This window comes from Cyprinodon tularosa, unplaced genomic scaffold, assembly GCF_016077235.1.
Source record: "Cyprinodon tularosa strain WSP-4 unplaced genomic scaffold, ASM1607723v1 ctg531, whole genome shotgun sequence".
Lineage (NCBI taxonomy): Eukaryota > Metazoa > Chordata > Actinopteri > Cyprinodontiformes > Cyprinodontidae > Cyprinodon > Cyprinodon tularosa.
The window spans coordinates 235,766-253,617 of NW_024039265.1; the positions used below are offsets into that span (position 1 = coordinate 235,766).

The following is a 17,852-nucleotide window of genomic DNA, read 5'->3' on the forward strand; positions in this document are numbered from 1 at the left end:
TCAGTTAAGGTGGTCTCTGTTTTTCTCTCGGTTCAACCTCATTATTTCTTATAGACCCGGATCCAAGAACATCAAACCCGATTCTCTCTCTCGTCTATACTCTGTTGATCAATCCTAAATGCCTGAACCCGTTCTTCCGGCTTCCTGTACTGTTGGAGTGGTTTCCTGGGAGATCTCCGATCTCATAAACTCTGCCCTGGCTTCTGAACCTGACCCAGGTAACGGTCCTCCTAACAGAACCTATGTCCCTTCATCTGTCAGATCCCGCCTGATTCAATGGATGCACACAGCCAAGTTTTCCGCTCACCCGGGGGTGAGCCGTACAATCGCCTTGATTTCTAGACGTTTCTGGTGGCCTACGTTGCACAAGGATGTGAAGGAGTATGTTTTGGCCTGCTCCATATGCGCCAGAAACAAGACCTCACATCAACCACCCTCTGGCCTGTTGCATCCTCTTCCTGTTCCAACTCGTCCCTGGTCTCACATCGCCATCGATTTTGTCACTGGTCTCCCTATCTCCAGAGGTATGTCAACTATTTTTACCATCGTCGACCGATTTTCGAAGTCATGTCATCTGATCCCCCTCAGGAAACTTCCCACCACCTTTCAAACTGCCCAGCTCCTAGTGAAGCAAGTTTTCCGTCTCCATGGAATACCCCAGGAAATTCTCTCTGACCGCGGACCACAGTTTATCTCCCAAGTCTGGAAGGCCTTCTGCGCAGCTCTGAATTGTAAGTCATCACTTACTTCTGGTTATCATCCACAGTCCAACGGTCAGACAAAGAGAATGAACCAACAGCTCGAATCGACTCTCCGCTGTCTGGCCTCCAACAACCCCACTGACTGGAGTCAATACCTCACATGGATCGAATATGCCCACAACTCCCTCAAGTCTGCTTCCACCGGTCAATCACCATTCCAGGTTAGTCTCGGATATCAACCTCCTCTTTTTCCAGCAGACGAGAGAGAGATTTCGGTTCAATCTGTCAATCACCACATCCGCCGCTGTCAACGAGTCTGGGGGGACACCATCGCCTCTCTCAACCGATCTTCTGTGACTACCAAGCGCTTTGCGGACTCCAAGAGACGCCCTGGCCCAGAGTACGTCATTGGGCAGGAGGTATGGCTTTCCACTCGGGACATTCCCCTCAAGGGAATGTCTCGTAAGTTGTCTCCAAGATTCATTGGCCCATACAAGATTGCCCAGATTATTAACCCTTCTGCCGTACGCCTGCACCTTCCTTCGAGTCTCCACATACATCCCACGTTCCATGTCTCCCAGATAAAACCAGTTGTCACCAGTCCTTTGCAACCTGAGCCTAGTAAACCTGAGAATCTTTGCTATCTCCAGTTGAGATAAGATTCTAACTCTTCCTTGTTTTTGCCTCACAGGAATCCTGTCTCTTCGTGAAGCTCTGGATGAGCTTAACCTGCCTAGCCTGCCCTCGTGAGCCAAACCTGAAGACTCTTCTCTGGATTCCCTTGCAGCTCTTGGCTAAGAGCTGGAAACCCAAATCAAGGTCTGCCCTCAAAGTCAGAAGTAAGACGCTGAAGCAGTTATTGGACTCTGCTGAACAAACAGTCTCTGGACCCAACAGTTTCCTCTCTCAAAGAGAAACCCGGACTCCTTCAAGGTATTCATCAGCAAACTCAAAGACTAATAACTCATCAGTCCACATGCTAACTGAACTGTCATCCCTGCAGACTCCAGTGAACCTGCCCCCAGGCCCGAACCAGTACCTTTGCAATATTCATGTGCTTGTGTTAACAATAAACCTTGTTAAACTTTTCATCAGCCTCCGTGTGTTCTGCATATTGGGTTTACTCTGTAACCAATCATGACAATAATAGAACATGGGTGATGACCTAAAACCTAAATCATATACAAGTCTTTTACCCTAAATCCAATGCAGATAAAAATAAGAATCTGATTAAGCTTCCAATTTAAAAGCAATACTCCTTACACAAAAAAAGCTCTAATCTTCAGTTGACTTTCTACTGATATAAAGGTCTTGGAAATACACACAAAAACCTTTATACAGACAATATGAGGCATGAATACTTACTTGTGTACGCACTTTATAGTTAACCTCATAATTATCAGATATTCACCAAAAATTTTAATCAAAGCTACTGTCTGATAGTCTTTAAATGAAAGAACCTGGACTCAAAGCTCCCTGTGATGTTCGAGGCAGACATTGTTTTCTTGCTGACATATCGCGTTAAGGATGGATAATGACAAGCAGGAGTGTTTTGCCCATTTCGTAGAGGCCCCTCATTTCTCTCTCTGTGTCTTTTAATCAAACTTCCTCAGAGGAGACATGAGGAGTAAATCTTTGGTAGTGTGTTGCAAAACATTGTTTATCCCCAGAGGAAAACTGATGAGAGGGTCATGTTCTGCTTTCATGTCTACTCAGATTTACATCCACATCTCCATGACGACTTAAAAAGATATCCTTGTTCTTGAAAATGTTCAGGTAGTTTGCATCTGTGTCTTCTTACCTTCAGCTGTTCCAGGTCAGGTCTCTCCATGCTGACCACTGCTGCCAGCAGCTGGTCCTCCAGACCATCTCTGGTCACTGTGAAATTGATCAGGGTACACTGTGCCTGCAGCTCCGGCTGGTAATGAGGGTTTGCCAGCTTGGTGTGTAAGATGAGGCGGAAACTGGGGTGGTACTCGCATTCCTTGTCTCCAATCTTTATATACCTGGAATATTTCATCACCAAAGAACATTTGCAAAACATCTTTCATTTATAACGTTGCTCTCTTTTCTGTAAAGTTGTCCTGTTTTCATATATTAATTTACAAGAATAAATGTGACACTGAATAATTTGATACACAGTGAGGATTAGGGTGTAGATATTTTGTCTACATTAGTGCAAAGAAGACAACTAAAAAATCATGCATATCTCCAAACGAGACTATTTTTCTATAATCTTTAATACGATCACTTATACTCGTCCTTTTTAGCGTACTAATGAGCTCAGCCAGGTGCAGCTATATCAGAGATTAATTGAGCTGCAGGTATGACTATGTCTATGCATGTTTTCAAAACCAAAACAAGGCTTTTTTGGGCTACTGTATAAAACCTTGAGCTCAATGCTATGGGACAGAAGGATGCATAAAAAGACCAGATCAGCAGTAACCTTAAAGAATCAGATTTTACTGCCCATCGATCTGGGAACGTATAAATAGACAAATCGAAACAAAGTGCATTCTTTCACTTTCAAATATAAAGGAATAGCTCTAAATAAAATAAAAAACTAATCAATGTTTCTAGCAGTAAACAATGTGCCAAGTTCACCTTAAAATGACAAAAAAGCAAAAATAATTTTTTTTTGTGTTCACAAACACACAAGAAGTCATTTTTACTCATTTTCACCTGTTTGCTTAATTGTTCCAGTATGATGGTTAAAGGCGGGACATACAGCTGTGACAAAAGCAAAAGGTGCAGAGCCAACAGTAGAAACGAAAGAAACATGGCAGCCATGCCGCTATCGCATTTGTTTTTTGGTTCTGTTTTTTTTTTTTTTTTTTTCCAGAATCCACAGCAAGAGTGTAAAAGTGTAAGTTAATGTGGTTTCTCGTGGCATCCGCAACCATTCCATTTGTGACCATGATTGGCTAAATCAAGATTTTGTGTCACTTTGCCTCAACAGTTCAGAACATTCCGCTGAATGTGCCTCCGTGAAAAAGTGAAATTCTGCATTGTTATGGATCTGTTTTCGCAGATTTTACCAGTTCTCCCTGTTTGACATTTTTGTACAGTTAATCAAACACATTAGTGACAGAACAGTTAAGAATTTCTGTCTCTAAGTCTCACCTGCCCTTCTTGATGGTTTCTCTGCTGAGCAAAGGCCCAAGAACAGGATCCACCGTTTCCGCCAGGTTTTCTATCAGAACCACATCACCAGCTCCCAGCGCTCTCTCCAAACAATCAAGATACCTTAAAGATTAACAATATACATTTGCAGAAAATATATCACCTAGTATATTACAATGACCTTGTTTCCAACAAAACTCCCGTACCCTCGTTGTTCTATGCGTATCACCCGCAGGTCATCACCATATTTGTTTTTGATCCACTTGATGCCCTGCAGCTGTGGGTCCACTATGAGTGGCCAACGCTGGCAGGAAGTTAGAATGGTAGCATTTTCTGTGGACATCCTGTCAGCTGGCAGGCCCTCATTCTGCCATGCAGCAATGCCAGCATCATCAGTGAGCATGGTCAAAGGGTCCAGGTCTGCAGTCACTGGGATGGGAACCTAATAACAAAATAAATTGCTGCTATTGAATCTAGATAGAATTTTGCAATAGTTTTAAATATAAACTTTGGCAAAGATTTAGAGTTTTTACTCCTTTTTTCCCCCAGAAAAGTAAGTTCAGAATGGGTATATAAGTTGCAGATTAAAGGAATAGTACACCCAAAACATGATTAGCCTTCATTTTCTACTCACCCCCATGCTGAACAACACCCTGGAGTACTTTTTTGATATCTCAAATGCATCTGGAGATCTGGGAGGCTTCTTGCTGTCTGCTGACATTCAAATAATGGAGGTCTATGGTGCCCGAGACAGAAAGGTCCATAAAAGTCCACAAAAAACGTGTCAATATTCCTCCATACTGCTCGTCCAATGTATTCCAAGTGTCCTGAGTGGGTAGCATCCAGAATTTACTCGAAACGAAGTCATTTAGAATGTTTTTAGAGCATAAACAGTAGTGTATAGGATTTCCTGAAAGCGCACACCTGCGCGATCACGACGCTACGGAAGCCGGCAGACCAAACCAGATGAAAGTGCGCATTCAGCGTGTGCTCTGCCAATAATGCAAGCGTAGAAGAAGAAATGTGCCGTTTACCTGTGCAAAGAGAGAAACAACGAAAGAAAAATGTCTGAGGACTTCAGTGTTGAGGAAGAGCATGAGTTCTTTGCCGAGCTGAATGCGCTGGTTTGGTCTGCCGGCTTCCGTAGCGTCGTGATCGCGCATGTGCGCACTTTCAGGAAATCCTATACACTACTGTTTATGCACTAAAAACATTCTAAATGACTTAGTTTCGAGTAAATTCTGGACGCTACCCACTCATGACACTTGGAATACATTGGACGAGCAGTATGGAGGAATATTGACACGTTTATTGTGGACTTTTATGGACCTTTCTGCCTCGGGCACCATGGACCTCCATTATTTGAATGTCAGCAGACAGCAAGAAGCCTCCCAGATCTCCAGATGCATTTGAGATATCAAAAAAGTACTCCAGAGTGTTGTTCAGCATGGGGGTGAGTAGAAAATGAAGGCTAATCATGTTTTGGGTGTACTATTCCTTTAAGGCACTGAGTCATTTCATATTCAGTTTTTAAAAGTGATAAAATTACGTTTTTAAACTTTTATTTAGATTGGTCTTTGACACAGTCAATATCAGTACGTTGTAAGCGGTTACACTTAACAATAAGGAACACAAAATTTGGTTAAGTACTAGAGAGCGCCTAGAGAACTGATAAGTAACTAATGGGTAGTTAATTGGTACTTACTGGGGCCAACCCAGCCAAGACTTATTATGGGATTACTGCTTAGTTACCTGGGAAACACAGAGTAACTAAGTACAACCTAAAGTGTGGTTACTAGGGAAACAAAAATTGACTAATCAGGAACTACTAGGTAGTTACCAAAGAGACAAATGTGCTTTTTCTCAATATGCGTTCTTGAGTTATCTCATGTGCTCGTGTACTCGTGAAACGTCATCAGCCTCAACCTGAGCACTGTTCCAATTGCCGAGAACGCAAGATCGGGAACGCACCAAATCCCCGGATATTGTTCTCGCCCCGCCCTCTTTATCGAGTATGCCTCAGAGCAGACTTGTTCGTTCTTGAGATTAATAGCTGTCCCAGCATGCACTGCGGCAGCAGCAGCTTTCAATGGAGTGCTCCATTGAAAGTTAAAAATTCTCTTTCTGGTGCTTCTGTTCCAATTGACTCATATCTATGCTGTGTGCTCCCGTTCTCATCAACTCCTGACTTTCCTATGTTCTTGCCAAGACCCGAGTTGATGAGAAGGCGAGTACGTACTCGTGTTCTCGTGAATTGAGAAAAAGCCATGATTAATTTATCAGGAACTAAACGGTTGTAACCAAGGCAACAAGAGTAAGTAATTATAAACTAATGGGTAGTTGCCAAAGAAACAAAGTGTAACTACTCAGAAAATAATGTGTAGTTACAAAGGAATCAAAGAGTAACTAATCAGAAACTAAGGTATTTACCAAGGAAACAAAACAAGAACTAAAACATAAGTAAATGGTAGTTACCAGGGGGGAAAAGAGTAACTAATCATGAACTCAGAGGTAGTTACCATGGAAAAGAAGTGTAACTAATCAGGAATTAATTGATTCATTCTCAGCGTGAGTCCTGAATAAACCCTAAACCTGGGAAGTCACAGCAAATCTTTAATTATTTTGTGGACTTTCTTGAGAAAAGCATGATATTATGTAGTTACACATATATATATATATATATATATATATATATATATATATATATATATATATATATATATATATATATATATATATATATATATATATATATATAAGACTTTTACAAATTCATAACAGGTCTGGGCAGTAGAGTTCAAACGCTTCAGACAGATAAAAAAGGCACAAGCATGATTAATGCTTCCTCCAATAGTTTCAGCATAGAAATATTCCCTTGTATTCTTCAATTCGTAAGTGATATCTGCAAAACATTTCCGTTATTACTTCCTGACCAGTGGAGCATTTCTCCACAGAGAGTTCTCCTTCAACCTTCACCTTAATAAGAGCAATGGCATAAATAATGTCTGGAGTTTTAAAGTAGAAATTAGAAGCTCATTTACTGAGTTACAGCACAAAGCGAAGTGGAAGAGTTCACATAGTTAGACTTCACATGAACTGTCCTTGAAAACAAAATAAATTATTATAGTGCCTCTCTGGCTTAATGAATAGAGGGATGTGACATTGTCATAGAGCCTGGAAGTATTTTGATGAACTCTTAATGAAAAAGTATGAGCCTATATGTGTTTCAGGTGTCTAACATGCTGAGTCAAACCAAAATGTTTAAGGGGGTAACACTGGTCTCCTCCCCACTTGGGCCATGTGAACATGGATGCTTAAGACTCAATGTAATCCACGGATATGAAAAACAGAAGGTCATTGCAATTCTAGAAAAAAATGACATTCGGTTCCTGAGGTCTGCAATGGTTCAAGAAAGGCCCTTTACCTGGGTGGAGAGGTTTTCAAAAGTCAAGTTTAATGATAAAGTCACATCGGGAAAAGAAAGTTTTGCGTCTTCTTAAGGGTGGTGGTGTTCATTCACTGTTTATTCACTGTTTATTTGTTGAATTTAAGGGTCATTGTTAGCTTCAAGAGTTTTTGGGGAAAATGCAGGATAGATCTTGAACGGGTCACCAGTCACGGGGTAAACAATCACACACACCCCGACACACACACAGAAGTTCGATTTGATTGAAGTTATATTGTGTTTTTTATGTTTTCCCTTTATTTTTTTAATCAGTGTACTTTTTCCATTAGAAATAAATCGGCTTCTAATGTCTCTGGCTGTCCCCTAAGAAGAGTTTAACAGAAAAGCAAAGAAACTGCTCAACATCCTGAAGTACTTTATAGTTCTAACTTCTGTACTTTTTGGCTGGGAGATAAGAAGCTAGGAGTAAAAGAACTTTCCATAACATGGAGGCCTTAACTTTGTTTTTACAATATGCAGCAAAAAAAAATAAAATAAAAAATACATCAATACATTTTAACAAATTATTGTGCAAGCTGTAAGACTGACTGAAGAAAAACAACCAAGAAGAAATTTCACATTATAAACTTAGATATATTTGTAAGATTAAACAAAACAGGAACCTATTTAGTAACTAAATAAAAAGGCTGAAAAACATTTGGGAATCATGTTTATTTTGTTCATTTTTCAATGGAGAAGTAAAACTTTAATTTAAAGAGAGGGTATGTCGCTTAGACGCATTTAGACTATTTGCCACTTTGTTTTAATGAAGTGGACGTTATCTGCTCTCTATTTTTTTTTTATCCACTCATTAGAGCTCTGAGAGACTTAGTGCAGTTAGCAGCGCCTTTAAACTTGTGGTTTAAACAGACATTAAACAGCATAAATAATCCCGGATTGGACTCTAAAGAGATTCATGGATGCCTCTGATATGGCATTACTTGTCTTGCAAACACCAGTGAAGCCCAGTTTGAGAATGAGGAGTTGCGCCCTCTATTGGGTAGCTATAACACTGTCTCCTTGGCGATTTTTCAAAATTAACCATCCCATTCAAATTCAGGAATCCTCCACTCATTTCCTTCAGAATAGGAAATCACAAAATACATGTTACATAACCTATTGGATAGACCTAATCTGAAATTAAATAGAAATTGAAAAACATAATGTTCAGACTAAGAACAATATGTCTTTCTTTCCAGAAAATTGGAATCCTTTCATATCCTTTCTTAATTTAACCATAATATAACTTTTAAACCCTTTATATTCCAAAAACCAAACTATTTATTTGCTATTTTTCATTTTATTCTTCTTCCCTCCCCCATAATTCCGGCTCCCAACACATCTACATGTAAAACTGTAAATAGTTTGTGTGGTTGTAATTAGCATTTCCAAGTATGACAACTACTTAGAAAGTACATAGCACATACAGTATTATAATCATTTATAATATGATGGTAACATTTTCTGGTTGTCTCCCCTGTTTTTCTTCATATGTTATTGTTTTGAATCGTTTCTTGTCTCTTCTGTTTTCTCTAGTGCAGAGGTCTTCAACAGGGGGTCCATGGAGGTACTGCATGAGGTCGCGAAAGTTTTGGTTGATTAGACTTTTCTTTTTTATATTCCCCCAAGCAGTTTATTCCACTAATTGAAATGTCTTTAAATACACATTAACATGACTTCAACACACTGTAGTAAACAGATAAAAGGAGGCAGAAGATGTCTTTCAGTCATCAATGCACACATTCAGCAACACACAGGAGCTCTTTCAAGCTGGGCACCGTTTCATTCACACCTGTCCCATCAACCAGGAATAGGAAACAGAAATTTTTTAATAATCCCAGGGTGAATTTACTTTCGTTACATTAATCTATCTGTAATAGAGTTACTATAGGATCAGTTTGATATAACCCAATATATATAATTAGGGGGCCCACGCTCCACCTTAAGTTTGGGGGTCCTTGGCCTGGAAAACAATGCAGACCCCTTCACTAGTGGTTTATGCATTGTTTTGTTTTACTAAACCCCCCTTTAAAATAAGTTCCTATGTTTGTGTTTTTGTTAAAATATATAATCATGTTAAAATTATATCAAATAAGAATAAATTTGACCTCAGGAGAGAGGTTAAGGTAGTGGGAAAAATTTTTTTTCATGCAAATACATTACAGTATATCCACTTATCTTCTGATAAAAGTTCTGTATAGTATCTACATATGGAAAGCACAGACCTTGAGCTGACTGAGGTAAGGCCTCCAGCAGTTCTCCATCAGATGCTGCCTGTAGCCTTTGGTAAAGTATCCCAGGTAGGAGATGAAGGCAGTGATGAGGAGGACATCCCCACATAATGTCCTCTCCTGTTTTTTAAAGTTTTCTATGGCTTCTGCCCATCGAACGTTTTCAGCTGCAAGACCACCCACCTGGAATAAAAGTACACAATAGAAAATGTATATAGTTTTTCTCCAACTGAATCTTCTCCTTCCTCAGCATATCCCCTAAAGAGATTCTGTAAAATCCAAACTAAATTAATCGATTGATGCTGCTGCCAATGCACCTACCCACGAATAACCTAACACAATTATGATTTGCAACCTCCTAGTCCCTTTTTATTAGAATTTCATCTCCTTTATAATGTCTCAGCTCATGTTCCAACACCTACACTCTTTACCGCTGCAATGATCCAATTTCCCCAAACTGATGAATACAGCTCACGCTAATATCTTATCTCTTCCAAACTTACGAGGCCACACGCTTTCACACATATACTGTAAAGTCAGCACCCATTGCGGAAACAATGTGCACCTCGGAAGGCAGGCTGCATTTGCATTGATATTCTGGACTGACTAGCTGATTAGCACCACCTTTCCTCTTTTGTTGCTCCTGTCAGGCTTTTTCAAAGCTTTCTCTGAATAATTTAGATTACTGTACTAACACTGTCAACAGTCATCTTTTTGCTTTGCTGTTGTCAGCATTGGATCCACACAGAGCTGGATGATGGTGGGATTTATGTGAATATTGTGCCTGTGCTGGACTGTACATGCAGTTGAGATCAAGGGAGTGACTCTTGCAAGTTGCCTGCTTTTAAAAAAGTTCACCTGCAATGCTTAAACATACAGACATATCTAATGAACTCTTTATACTAATAGTCACTGTTTAATACTTGAAGTCAAAAAGTTATGGAAACATGATATGAGTTAGTCTGTCAAATAGGAAAGGAAATTCTCAAATATATTTGCATTAAGTACAACTAAATATATAGAGTTAATTGATTTTTACTAGAGGTACAAGGAAAAAAAAGGACACAGAGCCTAAGGTTTATGAGGCTAATTGTGTTTTGGAGCAAAGCATTTAGCCATCACTGGTCTGAATGATTGGGCTTGTGTTTCTAACTCCAATACCTCACAAGTTTTTGGACTAAGTCACTCTTGTGCCCTTACAAAGCAGTCTGTTTACAGTAGTAGCCATTCAACGTTTCCCCACTTTCCTTGATGGGCCCTTAACTGGTCCTTGGCTAGTCCCCTACAATTCTTTTTTTTAACATCTAAAATATTCTGTCATGATTTGTGGACAATAAGATCTAAAGAGAAGCTTTAATCCTTGGTCATAGCCTGTAATTCAGTGAAAGGGTGGAGTCAGAGTTAAAAAAAAAATGCACGTCCAAAAGAAGGCCAGTGCCTAGAAGCTAGAGGGTATTTTGCTGCCATTTGGCTGGCTTTTGACTGAGAAGGACAATTTTGAATGGCTGCTACTGTATATGCTAGCTCTCACACATACAAAGTTACTGTAATATGGTAGTAGTCATGATGGAAAGAAAACGAATCATGAATTCATGAGTCGTTTCTTTGTGAGGTGGCAACACTCATTATTCAGTGTGAGAATCTCCAGCATCGATAAGGGACCTGGAGTGAAGCCAATACTTCTTTGCTTTGAAAGAAGTAAGGTGAGATGTTTCTTTCATGTGGTTAGAATGACTTTTGGATATTTCCAGAGTCCAAGACTTTGGTTCATGAAGAGAAAGGATGAAGCAGAACTACCTAAAGAAACCTCACAAGCAGAGTGAGGAGATGCACACCCTTTGCAGAAAGACCCATGGCTGAGAATAAAACGTTCTTGTGTTTTGTTAATGACTGCTTCACCATGCAGCCATTCCAGTCTTTCTAATTCACATTTTCTTTTTCTTTACAATACTGTCTACAGGGTATCATGTTTGGTTTATCTCCTGATTACTGAGGCAGAACCTCCCCCTGCCTTGACCTCCTTCAACCTTACTACCAAATATCTGCAGATAAAGCATAATATATAAGGCTATAAAAAGAAAAGGTTCGAGGATTACAGGAGTAAAATGCTGGATCAATGTGGCAGTTTCTTATTTCTACTTAAAGACGGTCAGCAGGATTTGACTCAACTATTAAGGGAATTGATAGATAAATGAGTCACTACCTCATCACTTGTGAATTAACAGTCTCCATGTTGAAGCTAGGTTCTGTTTTTAAAGAATGTGTGAAGAAATGACAGTGTTTGGACAGATTTCTTGGAGTAAGGTCAGTATTTGCATGTGGAGAAATGTAACAGGGACATAAAGTCTAATTGTGAAAGGACAGAGTATCGTTATGTTTTCATGGTTTAAAAGATTTTAATATCATAAAAAAGTTCAACATTACTTCTCACTCATTGCCGAAAGTTAAACTCAAATCTTATATGAACTAATTACACATAGCGTAAAACATTTTAAGCTGTAATTATTATAATTTTGTTGATTATGGCTTATAGATATTGAAGACATTAAAATCAGTGACTATAAAATGTTGAATATATGATGAATAATAATAAAATACATTTTAAACTCAAATGTAAAGTTTCTGAGGGTATTTTTTCTTATTTTTTGTACTCTATGCTTGGTCGGGCCTACTTTTTAATGAATTACAGGATCAATGTAGCTTAAAATGGAAGCGGTATCACTGCTGAATGGTAATATCAGCCCAGGCTGCCTTGATACCAGCCTTCTGGTCATCTTTTTTTTGTGTTTGTTGTCTTTTCTCCTACTCTTGACATTGTGCATGAACGCGTTCAATGAAGGGGGTTCACTGAATACGCTCATATTTTTAGTGAACGGTGAACTGAATGGGTCCATTTTGAATTAACGAACGTGAACGAGAGCAACGTTCTCTCTGAGAAAAATGAGCGACACACACAGCTAACGTTCGCATTTGAATGATAACAACACTTTTCATTAGAGACCGTCATGTTTAACGGCACTTATTACGACAAACAGGATGACAGACCCGCATGTCTACTGCTAGTACTAGTCTGCACCATTCAGACTCATCTACTGGTATATCAGTTGCCATATTTTGCATTTTGAATACATTTGCATTTTGGCTACTTCTTAGCCCAGGTGAGAGTCTTTTGAGGTCCATGGCTCAACAGTAGCTTAATGCAGAATGTGGCGTTTGGACCCCATTTGTGGGGAATTTGCTGCAAATAGTGGCTCTTATTGAGCTAGTTCCCCTAAGTTCATACCTAGTGAAGCTCTCATTAACATTCAAATGCAATAAAACACAGATTTTTTTTTTGCTTTTATTGTCAGTAACATGCTCTGAATTACTAAAATATGTAATCAAATATTGCATTCTAAATGTATTAGATTTATATAATACATAAGAAACATTTTCTGCAATAAGAGAGAAAAAGAATACGAGTTAATTATTTTTCAAGTTTGTACATTATATTTTAGACTAACTTAACTACAAAAAAGGCTGACTCATAACCTTGAAACACTTGTCATTCATTTAAACCATAATATTCAAGTTCATAAAAACGATATGACCTTATAGGATGAGGATGAGGATACACTGAACAGGGCCTTGAAAAAAATCCTGAAACACTAAATGGATATTTTATCGATTACAACAATAGTCTTTAATGTATTTTAGTATGAATTTATGTAAAAGACAGACGCAAAGTTGTGTGCAGCATTAATGAAGCACAAAAATGATAAATATTTGCAAAAATTCTTTACAATAGTCCTTTGAAAAGTATTCTAAGGAATGTATTCCTTTTTAACCTTAAAGAGCCAATGAAAATTGTGTTCAACTAAATGTCTCTAGAAGTAATCATATTAGTAAATACAGTCCTATTGTGTTTAATTGTAAGGCAATCTTTATACAGCATTTGTTTATTTTAACCAATGAATATCAAGTAAAGAAGATAAATAACATAGTCCTCCTTACCAAGCGGTTGGCCAGTGAAATAGTGCGCGCCGTTGACTCTGCTTCCTGTTGGCACTTGACTTTTTCAGCTGTTGCTTTTTCAAACTTTGCAGTGAGCTTGGCCAGGTTCTCATTGAGGCGCTTAAAAGACAGAGCAGACACACACGTTTAAGAGATATAAGAATGATATATGACACTTATTCTTGAAGACATGTAAAATGTAGATTAGAAGCTCATGAAAGAAACTCTTGGGGGTTTGTGGGGAAAAGTTGAGTAAAACTTTCCTCCTTTTTGCATTTATTTGGCAAATGAAAGCAATTAGCACAAGGACAAACAGGATTAATCAGTGAAAGGCACACAGGTTCAGTAGATTAGCTTGAGGGTTTCTAATTCCCCTTGGCTGCAAAAATGACTCTCTGCTCAGGCGATCTTACTGAAGGCTGCAAAATGACAGTGAGAAGTCATGCTGCATCATATTAACTACCAACACTACCAACACGCTACACTCCGCAGGTTTTGATGTAAGCAGCCACATCTGCTACAGTGGCTGAGACCTTACTCTCAGCCTGGGCTCTCTGGACCTCTCATGAGCTGAATGTCAAATGCCATTGAACGACAATTATTTACAGCTGCTTTCATCAATGAGGGGAAGGGGGGGTAGTTTTAGATTAATGAACAGTAAAGGCCTTTTAAAGCACTTAGAGCAGCTCTGTATTGATGGAAAGCTGCTGGTAAATAATTACTCCAAGAGCTGGTATGTCAACTGTCACTCAAAGGGTGATAAAATAATTCATATCCTGGGTCTCTGCTTAAGCTCATACAGCCTGTGGTTGTTTCCATTTTATCTTTGTGCCATCCGATTCTTAATATACCCACTACCTCTAGGGTTTGATGGAGCTGCTGCTCCTCACTGATGTCTCACAACTCAGGCAGCAATGTCTACGTTTCACCGTCGTTTTTCAACTCTCAGTCAGCCCTAAACTAAACCTTATAGAGATTTTAAGTGCCTGTCACTGAATATCGACTCATAGAAATTATGATATTGAAAACACAAGCAAAGGGATCCCTTTAAGGATCACAGCAGCAATGTTCAACCATTAATACTAAAACTTTCTTCAAACTTTCTATTGACTGATTTTGATTTAAAAAACACATTACTCATTTTTTGTGATTTCTTAGCATTTACTTCTTCAATTATATATTCAAACACACACATATACATACACACACACACACACATATATATATATATATATATATATATATATATATATATATATATCTGTATAAACAAGTGATAGAAATAAAGAATAGAGGCTAGAAAGGGTTGTCACTAACATAAGTTGAAAGACATTGTTATGATCGTAACAAGAAACATTTATATAGGCTGTTTAATTTTTGATATATTTGACAGAACTGCCTTAATCTTGCTCGGATGCAAAGAAAAAAGGAACTTCTTGAAAGAACTCTCTTCCTGCCTACCTGAGGCCTGTGATCTTTTGGTGTTCGTGATCACATGGCTGAGGAACTCATTTTAAGCTTCAAACACTCTAACAACTATCCCAGTCTTCAACCCTAAGGTGGGAAACTGGGCCCAACCACTGATGGAGTCATTTTAGTGTACAGCAGACTTTCCAAAGTGTAGTTGACTTCAAGTGTATCAGAAAAGGAGTAACAACTCAGCTGGAAACCCCTTGATGCCATACGGATCCAGATAAAACTTCATCACAGCTCATGGTTCCCGTTTTGGATGCGTACATCCAACTGGAAACTGGTGATCATATAGGGGAAGTGCAAAGGTCTGAAACTTGTTGGTGAGTCAAATCTTAAAACTTGGATCTGATAGTTTAGTTTTGATTAGCTAGACAGCACATTAATTAGTCAAGAAGTCAGAAATAGAGACAAGTAATCTAACATTTATTTCGGTGCCCTGCAGGAGATAATAAGTACCAACATTTTCCCAGAAAATTGGGCTCTAAAGATATCATAATCCAATCTAAGCCAGTTTACCTGCAATATTTGCCCAAATACAATTTTTTGTTCTAAATAAGCTTTAAGCTCTTTTGGCCTGATTTCAAATTCTTCAAAATAAATTATCCTAAAAGTGAAAATTCAAACTGAACTGTGATATAATCTCATTGTTTCAATGGTAACGGTTTTCAAATACTTATGTGTCCCCCTTTCATATATTTTGTTAGGTTCTTCTTAAATTACATAATTTTCTCTGAGCAAACAGCTTAATTTACTAGCCTAGTTAAAGAGCTCAATAAATATCTTAAAGTTAACTTATTGCCATAAAAAAAATCATTTTTTGCTGTTAAGGAAGCTAGTGCTCACTTTACTGTTTCTAAAAACGTTGCCAAAGTAGGCTGGTATTCCCAGAATAAAGCGATATTTAACTGAATGTTGAATAACTTTAATGCATTTACGTGCAAAACACATGCCTGAAGTAAGTAGGCTACACAAGGGTAGCCAGAACAAAAAGATCAACAAGGGAAATACAAGGGTAGACATAAAGAGAGAAGGCCAGGGTCATAGGTAAAGAAAAAGTAAAGATGAGAATAAAGAAAACGAGTAAGAAAGGAAAGAAAAAACAAAAGAAGAGATGGAAGGAGGGGTACGAGGAATAAATGAGGAGATGAACTAAAGAACAAGGACAAAAGGAGGAAGTAATCAAGGAAAGGCCAGAAATGGAACAAACTATCAAAATAAAAACTTTCCCTTTCACTTTAATATTTTCTTTTTTTAGCCTATCCAAACTTGGGATATACTTTGATCAAATTCCATATGTTTCTAGCCTGTGTAGAAATGCTTAAAATCAACCTTTCATTCCACGCATTAATCCAACTTACATTGATTTTGCTCTTGATGGCAGTAAGCTTCTCTTGTGCGGCAGCCAATTCAGCGTTGGCTTTGCTTAGAGCCTGGCGCTTGGGTTCCACGTCACAGTAAACCTCGTAGTATCTGACAATGTTTATCACCCAGGAACACAAACCGGCTGCTGCGGAGGATTTGGAAGCCACCAGGTGTGGCTGAAACTCTGGATCCTGGACAGCAAAAATAGATGAACATAAAATGTTTTAGAACATACAAAACAGTACCTTGCAATGGGAAATTTGTTGCATAGGCTCAATTATACACCTCAATATAGATGGTGAATGGGTAAATTGGGGTAAGTTTGGGTAAGTTAGAATTCTACAGAAATAATCATATGCAGAGTAGATTTCTCTTTCACATGTGCCTACACACATCTTTAATTATACTGGTATTACCCATAAACATGACCAAAACCAGGGAAAAAATATGCACAACCCATGTAGAGTGGCTAAGAGTACCCCTACTACCCTTCTACAATTTCATATATTTTTCTTAGGAAACCAGTTTGAGCCTTTTTTAACTAACCCCATGTTTGGACATTACTTTAATTCAATGCCTTGTTGCACGGTTTCACGCAATTAATCAAAATGCACATTTATTTTGTTTGTTTGAATGCTTCATATTTTAAAATTTAGAACATACCTGTAATTATATACTTCCTGTCGCAAAACAAAAGGTTTTTGTAGGCTTTCTGTTTCTTAAGAACATCATAGCACTGAAAAAGCTTTGGTGAAAGTCACTAAGGATATTCTCATAGCCACAGATATCTGTACTTGTCCTGTTAGGTTTCAGTGCTGCATTTGACACAGAAGATCATAATATTCTTTTAGAAAGACTTTAATATTTTACAGGAATTAAGGGAACAGCATTAGACTAGTTTACATCTTTTTTATCTGACAGATTTTAGTTTGTTCATGTTAATAATTAATCTTCCTCATGCTCCGGGGTTACCTGTGGAGTACCACAGGGATCAGTGCCAGGGCAAATTCATTAGGGTCATGGCCTATCTCTAGCAGTCCATCGGTGGACAAAACTCATGCAAACATACCTTAAGGACAATATAGCCACCAAATAACCTTATATTCATGTGTTTGAACTGTTGGAGTCAACTGGCTATAGGGGGACAACATCCAAACTTAGAAAAAACAGAAAGACTCTGGGTTTGGGATTAAATCCAGGACCTTCTAAAGGGAGCAGTGCTGCAAACTTTGCCAGCAAGCAAATCAATACTAGACCTTGGTTACAAAAATAAATACAGTCATGTGACAATTTGTACTTTGTGTTGGCATGAGACTTTTGGAAGTATTTTTCCAGATCTTTCAGATTTTTATTTTCTTTTGTATGTATTTTGAGCATTTCTTTGTCTTTCTGTAATAAGTGTATTTTTGCTATGCATGTCCCCCTTTTTGTTCATACTATGTTCAGGTTTTTCCTTCTATTTTTATAGTTTTTACTATAGCAATTAAAACAAATGAAGGCACAGCTTATGGTTACCTCTATGGT

At 38.3% G+C, this 17,852-nt stretch overlaps 1 protein-coding gene across 1 annotated transcript in view; it reads right to left on the reverse strand.

The window, feature by feature from the left end:
- The window catches only part of LOC119796023 (dynein heavy chain 9, axonemal-like), a 236,756-nt gene that overhangs the window by 72,168 nt on the left and 146,736 nt on the right, over positions 1-17,852 (reverse strand). Inside the window, exons 58-63 of the mRNA XM_038304321.1 lie at positions 16,325-16,519; positions 13,494-13,613; positions 9,495-9,683; positions 4,031-4,266; positions 3,825-3,947; positions 2,503-2,707 (exon numbers count right to left, since the gene is read on the reverse strand). Coding sequence (XP_038160249.1) covers positions 2,503-2,707; positions 3,825-3,947; positions 4,031-4,266; positions 9,495-9,683; positions 13,494-13,613; positions 16,325-16,519 — 1,068 coding nt within the window. The remainder of the gene's footprint in view (positions 1-2,502; positions 2,708-3,824; positions 3,948-4,030; positions 4,267-9,494; positions 9,684-13,493; positions 13,614-16,324; positions 16,520-17,852) is intronic.